General features: G+C 41.5%; 1 protein-coding gene across 1 annotated transcript; it reads left to right on the top strand.

Moving 5' to 3' along the window:
- Positions 1–93: 93 nt before the first annotated feature.
- Positions 94–6,250, top strand: ROPN1L (rhophilin associated tail protein 1 like). The gene is made up of 6 exons (XM_081206657.1): positions 94–224; positions 2,017–2,183; positions 3,081–3,204; positions 3,403–3,564; positions 4,388–4,563; positions 6,120–6,250. Exons 2-6 carry the CDS (start codon positions 2,053–2,055, stop codon positions 6,175–6,177), a joined length of 651 nt encoding a protein of 216 aa, XP_081062783.1. The 5' UTR covers positions 94–224; positions 2,017–2,052; the 3' UTR covers positions 6,178–6,250.
- Positions 6,251–8,441: the final 2,191 nt, after the last annotated feature.

An 8,441-nucleotide genomic window follows, 5' to 3' on the forward strand; every position in this document is an offset into this window, starting at 1 on the left:
CCTTTCGCGTCCTCGCGGAACGCGTCTTTTCAAGTGTCGCTCTAGGCGTTCCGCCGAACATCCATCCCCCCCGACACGCGCTTCTCTATGGTTCTCGCGGTTGCTAGGAGACGGCGAGGCGCGAGCGCGCTGCCATAGCAACTCAACGGCGGCGGCGGCGGGCCGCCTCGTCCCTTTCGAGAAAGAGCGCGAGGGAGGGCGAGGGGTTTAAAAGCCCCGGCGAGGTAAATGGCCTCCGCTTCTGCCGCTTCTTCTCGAGTCGCCGGGGGCTGTTTCAACCTCGGAGGGGGGGGAGCACTCGCGAGGCAAAAAACTGCATATATACAGTATATCCATTTGTGATAATTCATTGTGGTATTAATCCTGCCGTCTCTTTCCCAAACTCTGAGGGCACAATTTGTTGGTGTGGGTATATATATATATGTGTGTGTGTGTGTATATATGTGTGTGTGTGTGTGTGTGTATATATGTGTGTGTGTGTATATATGTGTGTGTGTGTATATATATATATATATATATATATATATATATATATATGTGTGTGTGTGTGTGTGTGTATGTGTGTGTGTGTGTGTGTGTATATATATATATATATATATATGCACGGAAGTAGCCAAGGGGGGCAGCGACCCTCTTCCAAATCAAATAAATCAACAGAAATCCTTAACTAACTGAGGTTCTGCCCACCCCCAACATAAATCCTGGCTATGCCTGTGTGCAGAATCTCTTGCACAGCCAGGATTAATCCACAGCCCTCCCCGCCCCATCGCGTACAGTGCACAGTTGTACACGGGTGAGCTTTTACCACTTTTTTGTTGTTGAAAGTAGTATATGTTAGATGCAGAGAACAGTCCATAACCTACACACATACATAAAGGTAAAGGGACCCCTGGCCATTAGGTCCAGTCGTGGCCGACTCTGGGGTTGCGGCGCTCATCTCGCTTTATTGGCCGAGGGAGCCGGCATACAGCTTCTGGGTCATGTGGCCAGGATGACTATGCCGCTTCTGGCGAACTAGAGCGGCGCACGGAAACACTGTTTACCTTCCCGCCGGAGCAGTACCTATTTATCTACTTGTACTTTGACGTGCTTTCGAACTGCTAGGTTGGCAGGAGCAGGGACCGAGCAACGGGAGCTCACCCCGTCGCAGGGATTTGAACCGCCAAACTTCTGATTGGCAAGCCCTAGGCTCAGTGGTTTAACCCACAGCGCCACCCACGTCCCATGACACACATACATACTCATTTTAAAAAGCCTGCTGGATGTGTGAACAGATCCCCCCCCCCCCATGTACAAGCAGGGACATTTTCAGGATCAGCCGTCTGCTTTAGGCTCCTGTAGTTGACACTCACTGGTACCCCATAGCCCCATGCTTCTCTCTCTCTCTCTCTCTCTCTCTCTCACACACACACACACACACACACACACACACTTCAATTCAGACTTCAGGTATGTTTGCTTGAAAACAATTCCCAGTGAATTCAATAGTATTCATTCCTAAGAGATGATGGCAACAAGCCTAACACCTCATTGAACTCAGTGGGATTTACTTCCAAGTAGGTAGGCATGCGATTTGAGTTTTATATGTAGGATTGCAGCCTAAGTAGGTAGGCATGTGATTGAGTTTTATATGTAGGATTGCAGCCTAAGACAAGCATCTACTTGATTAGCTATGCTTCTTGACCTTTGGTGACTTTTTGTCTCTTTTTGCCTTAGTATTGATGCTTTAGTATACAAATTTTGCGCTGAGAACAAATCTGAAGGAAATGTTCTAGAAAGGGAAATTGTTACATATGTGTGGGGAATTTTGACCAGGGAGGGAGGATCGACAAACAGTGATGATGATGCTACAATGTTCAAGAAGATCAGGCGTTGTGGCAAGGCCAGTACATGTCTTTTGAGTTATCCAGGTAAATCTTCGTTATCCAAAGTAAGACAGCTTGAAATAGCTTCATAGAATTGTAGAGTTGGAAGTGGTCTTGAGGGTCATCTGTTTAGGAATAATGTTCTTTTTAGTTCTCTTAGCTTTCTGGTTTTGGACCTAGTACAACCATGCCTGTTCCAGATGTTATGTTCTGTGCGCAGCAGATCCATGTTCCTCCTGAACTGCCAGATATTATGAAACAATTTACCAAGGCTGCTATCAGGACCCAACCGCGTGATGTACTTCAGTGGTCTTATGCGTGAGTAGAAAACTGAAACTAATGGCACTGATCCAGAAGTCTTCACATAACAATCACTATTGGATAGCATCTCTGTGGGAGTGGCGAACTGGCAGCACAGGCAAAGCCCCCTTCCACAACTTCCAAAGTGCCCAACAGCCAACTGGTTGTCAGGAGCTTCTGAAGCTTTTTTGCAAAGCAGGATTGTACTTTGTGGGAAAGTCAGTCTTGCTTGGTCCAGTGCATAAGAATGCTTCCTGCAAATAACTCTCACTCACCTGAACCCAGCGCTAATCAGGACTGACCTCCCCATGCATTGCCTGATGCAGGGGGAGGTCAATCCAGCTAGATGCAGGTGTGCTAGAGAACTCTTGTGTGTACAGAAACCTGCTCAGTTTAGCAGGTTATGAGCCAATTTGGCAGGTTTGGCTCATGAATGTTACTGTCTTGCTTAGACAAAATGATAATAAAAACAGTGAGTTGAAAAAAGACGGTTCCTGAGGATGGAGAAATGGCAGTCCACTCAAAGTCCCAACCAAATTGGCAGTCTTGAGCATTTTGGCCTAAACAACATTAATGCCTTGGTGTGCAATGGCAGCTGAACAGCCTCTAAGAATGAGAAAATAAATGTTTCTCAATAGGTAGCAGAATTGTGGCAGCGAGAGATGCTTAGTTATTTTACCATTAGTAGTTTTCTACCTGCAAGGCCTCATCCCATGGGATTTTAAATCCATGTTTCCCTGCATTATGGGAGGAAAAGTCTCCCTACTCCCTTCCACCCTAACAGGAAATGGCTTTTTCTCCCTGAAACGGCCTATTGGGCCACCATTACACACATCTGACCTTTAAATTCATGTACTGATTTTGAATATTTATTTATTTGACCTGAACCATATTTTTGCATTTGTGCTATCATAGGTATTTCTATGCTTTGTCAAAGGGAGAACCTCTTCCTGTGAAGGACCGTCTTGAAAGGCCAGTAGCCACACAGAAAAATGACACTGGTCTGACTCCAGGACTCCTTAAAATTTTGCATAAACAGGTAAAAGTCTTTGCAGAATGTGCCCTCAGTATTCCTATGAAACATCTTTAATTTTTTTTTTTTAAACAGCTCGCAACCTAGGGAGAATGCTGTATAGATTTTAAAATGATTTAAACATCTAATATTAATGTTCTTTTAGAAGTAACTTTTCGTGCTGTTTTCTTATGGTTTATTTATGATGTACATGTGTTTTTAAAGCTCTCTGAAAAGGAAACTGTGGAAATATCGGACCTTCAGAGAAAGTGGAAAAACCTGTGCTTGCCAATGGAACAGCTCCGCAACCTTCTTCGACTGGGCAATTTTGCAGAAGGAGTGGAATGGATGAAGTTCTTTGCCCTTGCATGTAGCGCTCTTGGTGGGGTATGTAGGCCTGTCAAACATAATGTGTACCTGCTTGCAGTGTTTAGAATTTTGAAAGATCAAGATTCCTATATTTATGTTCTCTCTCTCTCTGGAGTTTGAGACATGGCTTAGCTCACAGTTTTTCAACTTTTAAATTTTGTATTGGAAATCTGCTTTTCAAAATTTGGAAACAGTTTCACATTCATCATTCATTACAGAGGTGACATGTTTCTTAACAGTATCATTTATTTGGTTCCTAATATTCACCAAGAGCAAATTATCTGAAATTTTCAGTTTGAGTAGAAATTAAGAGACCAGGTCATAGCAGAAATTAGGAGTAATGTGTACCTGAACTGCAGATTCATTTCATGGTGCCATTCAATTATGCCTGTTTAGTTGCACTGGATGTAATTATTTTTTTTAATGTTATACTGAGTTTCTTTTTGGTTTATAAACAGATTACCTATCACCTTTTAGGATTACACTAGTAAACTGAGGAGTGCTTCAGATTTTATGAATGCATTAATCAGAAAACATGTAGAAAAAAGCATGTGAATCCTAGTAGATTGTTACAGCCTGGTGATGGCACATGCTTCTGTGCAGTTTTCCAGTACATCTCTGTGCAATTAGCCATGACTTCCTGGCAGATGCAATAAATTAGAAACATGCAGCATCATCACACATGATAATTTCTACACAATTTCCATACTTTTTGCTAATATATCATTGGTGTTTGATCCGGCTCTTGCAGTGGCTATGCACAGATCACTCTGTACTTTCATCACTTCACTTTATTGTAGCGTATGACTGCTAATGCATGCTTGCCTTTTATCTTTTTCAGTCCTTACTCAGTTCTATGAAACATGCCTGTGAAATTCTTACAAATGATCCAGAAGGTGGAGCAGCCCGCATTCCATATGACACTTTTGCATTTATCTATAGCTACTTGGCTAGCTTAGATGAGGAGATAGCGGAGGAATCTACTGAGAAATTCCTCAAGGCTCTTAAAGAACAAGTGTAAGTATTAATTGGATGTCTGAATGTAATACAATCCAGATTTGGCTTGGAACTGCATTTTAGTCAAGCAGGCTATTTTTATTTGTTCTTCTGAAGCTATGGTTTTCATGAGCAGATTAACACATTATTTTTTTCACCAGTTTTGAAGGAGAATTGCTCTTTGAAGTTTCCTCTGTAGCTGCTTCTTGCAGCTTCTTACAATGTAGGTTGTACAGTTGAGTTGAGAATTTGGTTACCGAAAGAAAAATTAAAACAGCAATAAAAAGTTTAAAAAATATTAATAATATTTGCCTGTTTTAAATTGAGAATTAAATTAGAGTGGAAAATATTAATCTGCACTGAGGCTTATGCTAACCATGGTTACCTTTAATCCTAGCTTGCAAACCAGTTTCAAATTCTGTTTAAAGTCAGCTAGGGTTAGGCTTGTTGCAAACATAATTCCACTCAATACTTTAGGCTGAAAAATGAAGGGATAATGAGATTAATGTGGCAGTTGAGAGGAGAAAATGTGCCTTTGTCCTGATCTTTTAACCATGGTTAATAGATTGGGAAACTGGCTGTAGTCAGATCTAACAGTAAGCAGTGGTTCAGTGTAATGAAAATGTGCCTAGCCTCTCCCATGCTTGTGTAGGTTCCCTGCACCCCATCCACTCCTCCAGCATGACGATAATTATGACACTGGAAGCTTAGGTTCATAGAAAGCTGGGTCCTACTGGGCCATCTAATATTGTCTATACTGATTGGCTTTGGCTCTCAAACACTTCAGGCAGGGAGTCTTTTCCTACTTGGGTATGCTTCCCTTTTAGATTAACCATAGCGTAGCATGTGGTCCAAACTCTTGTGTGGTTAATTTTAACTATGGTTAGTGAAAACAAGCCAGCTTCACAAACTATGGCTTGAAGTTGGCTCATTTCCCCTAGCTGTAGTTCAGATTAACCAATTTGTCTGGATTTGGATGACATGGCAAGCTGCACACAGTTAATCTAAAATAGTGAAAGTTTCTAAACTCATGTCAGAGAAAATTGAGTCCATGTGTGAGCCCAGGGGCAGGCTGTTACATTTGCAATGGGTCAAGGTGTTAGACTATTACATCTATGCAGTACTGTGGTATCTATCATATAATTATGGCCATGCTTAGAGAAATATATTCAAACTACTTTTCACCTCCAAATACACACTTTCTTTTAGTAAAGGCTGGATATGATATGACCTTAACAGTTCACTACATTATAACCCACCTTATTAATAGGGTAATATTAATATATTATTTTGGCTGTTATATTATAATGCTGGTATCCTAGCTTATGGATAATGTACACAATTTAAACAAGAAGGTACATACATATAGAGATTTGGGATCTAGCTTGTGGAATAGAAATATCCCTATACATATCTCTGAAAATATTACCGTGAGTTCCTCTTATTTTATGCAAATGTTTTCATGTTAGAATTGCATCCAAATGGGATGAGAGGAAGTACCACAGAATGAATGTAAACTGAAATTAAGTTTCTTTGGGAATTAATAATGAAAAGTAATACCTTTTCTTGTAATTTAGGTCACGCAAGGAAGATATGGTTGGAGTTGCAGATTTCCGTCCGCTAAAGAAACCTTAAATCAGGACTTAAGAGAATGTGGAATAACATAACATTATCTGACATAAAGTACAGATTTTTAAAGTTAATAATATGCTACCTGTAGTAGTGTCCTTTATGTTCATGAAATTGTGAAGGAGTCTCAAAGCGGCTAACATTCTCCTTTCCCTTCCTCCCCCACAACAAACACTCTGTGAGGTGAGTGGGGCTCAGAGACTTCAGAGAAGTGTGACTAGCCCAAGGTCACCCAGCAGCTGCATGTGGAGGAGCGGGGAAGCGAACCCGGTTCACCAGATTACGAGTCTATTGCTCTTAACCACTACACCACACTGGCTGTCTTCAGATGTCTTCTAAACGTCATGTTTATTCCTTTGACATCACCAGCTCAATATATATTCAACTTTGAACTTGCACAAGGCTGTCTTGAGTCAGCTGATTCAGACCTTCACTCTCATAAAGAAATGGATTAATTGCTTTAGAGTGCAGGTGATTTAATTTAGGGGAAATAAGATGACATGTTTCCTGTTTTTGTAGGATCAGCAAGTTAGTAATTAATAATCTTGAAAAGATGCTGACTTGGTTAATGATCATATCTGCAAAATACATAAGCCTTGTTTTCTTCCCAAGTATTTCAACATGCTAGCCCCAATCCAGTATCATTAGCATGATGCCCTTCATGTTCTATTGAAGCAGGTCTAGGTGGGAAGAGGAGAGTATTTGTTTTACAAATGAGGGACATGTTTGTGTCTCCCACTCTTTATGAAAGAGGAAACGTGTAGTAAGATCCTATGTGGCACCCCTGGAAACATTAGCATCCAAAGAGACATAAAAAGACATTCATAGAATGGTGGAGCAGGAGTAGCAGAGCTGATTCCCCCCCAAACTGCTATTATGTTAGTAAAAGAGGATGGGTGCTCTGTGAACAAGCCCCAAAGGGCCTCTGGCCTCATGTACTCTAGTCTCCCACCCTTCTTCACAACTTCCAGGGTCATTATGGGATTTGTGTGCAAGTGCAAGCCAGTTTGCTGGTTTTCTCAAATTGCAAACTCTAGTTTGCTACAGGTAGACGTCTGTGAATGTTGTCAATTTTGGTTTTTCATTTTTCAAATCTTAATCAGTTCTTCACATTTCTGCTCAGCCCCTCCTGTGGTTGCCCATCCAGCTACCCTCTCCCTCTGCTGCCACAGGGCTATCTGACAGACTGCTTCATCAAATTTAAGAAACTACCATCTGTCTTGGAAGGAAGAAGTGGCTCTCAAATGTTCCTGCAAATATACTTGAGTTAATACATGCAAGTTTTATGTTTTGAGTCCCGCAAGAATTTACATTCTTCCAAGCTACTCAGAACTCACCTGAATGTAGTAGTAGTAGTAGTTGTTGTTTGGTAATATGAACATTCTTAACTCTGCAGGGCTGCTGCCATCTTTTAATAATCCTGTATCTGTAAAATAATTTCCAGATGCGACTTTGGACCTTTCTGACCATCATCTGAAAACACGAAAACCAAAGATGTTCTTATATACAGTGGTTCCTCGGGTTACATACGCTTCAGGTTACACACTCCGCTAACCCAGAAATAGTGCTTCAGGTTAAGAACTTTGCTTCTGGATGAGAACAGAAATTGTGCTCCAGCGGCACAGCAGCAGCAGGAGGCCCCATTAGCTAAAGTGGTGCTTCAGGTTAAGAACAGTTTCAGGTTAAGAACGGACTTCTGGAACAAATTAAGTACTTAACCCGAGGTACCACTCTCTCTCTCTCTCTCTCTCTCTCTCTCTCTCTGTGTGTGTGTGTGTGTGTGTGTGTGTGTGTGTGCATGCTGGGTGAAAAATAGCATTGGCTAAGATCAGCATAGGGCCACAGTTTATACTGCCATTACATCACGGTAAGTGTTCACAGGTGGGACTTGTAGCACAATGCTACAACTTCTTAGCAATGGAACCAGGCCTGAAAGCAGTTTCTTCTCATCATAGGTGACTAGATAACTGCATAATTGCAATGTCCACTGGCTGTAATTCAGCCCAGAGCAGCCAAATCCCAATAATTGTAATGCGACTTAAAACAAGCAAACATAGGCTTCCACCTTTTTGCTAGCTTTACACAGTCTTTAATCAAAGGGTGTCATCATGCACAAAGCAATATGTGGAGTGGGGGAAAGGGTGGAGTAATTCAAGATAGGAGGGAGGGGATGAGGATGCCTCAGCAAGAGTACCAAATCATTTCATATGTTTTGTGATTTTCAAATATCACACAGTACAGCTGTAACAATTTTCTTCAGACCTTAGTTG

This window comes from Podarcis bocagei (assembly GCF_964188305.1).
Source record: "Podarcis bocagei genome assembly, chromosome: 8".
In the NCBI taxonomy this organism is placed as follows: domain Eukaryota; kingdom Metazoa; phylum Chordata; class Lepidosauria; order Squamata; family Lacertidae; genus Podarcis; species Podarcis bocagei.

Bases quoted from the DNA above. Each gene is read 5' to 3' on its own strand.
- ROPN1L (XM_081206657.1), top strand. From the start codon at position 2,053: ATGCCTGTTCCAGATGTTATGTTCTGTGCGCAGCAGATCCATGTTCCT. The intron at 3,565-4,387 runs GTATGTAGGCCT...TATCTTTTTCAG, and splicing joins CATGTAGCGCTCTTGGTGGG to TCCTTACTCAGTTCTATGAA. The intron at 4,564-6,119 runs GTAAGTATTAAT...CTTGTAATTTAG, and splicing joins AAGGCTCTTAAAGAACAAGT to GTCACGCAAGGAAGATATGG.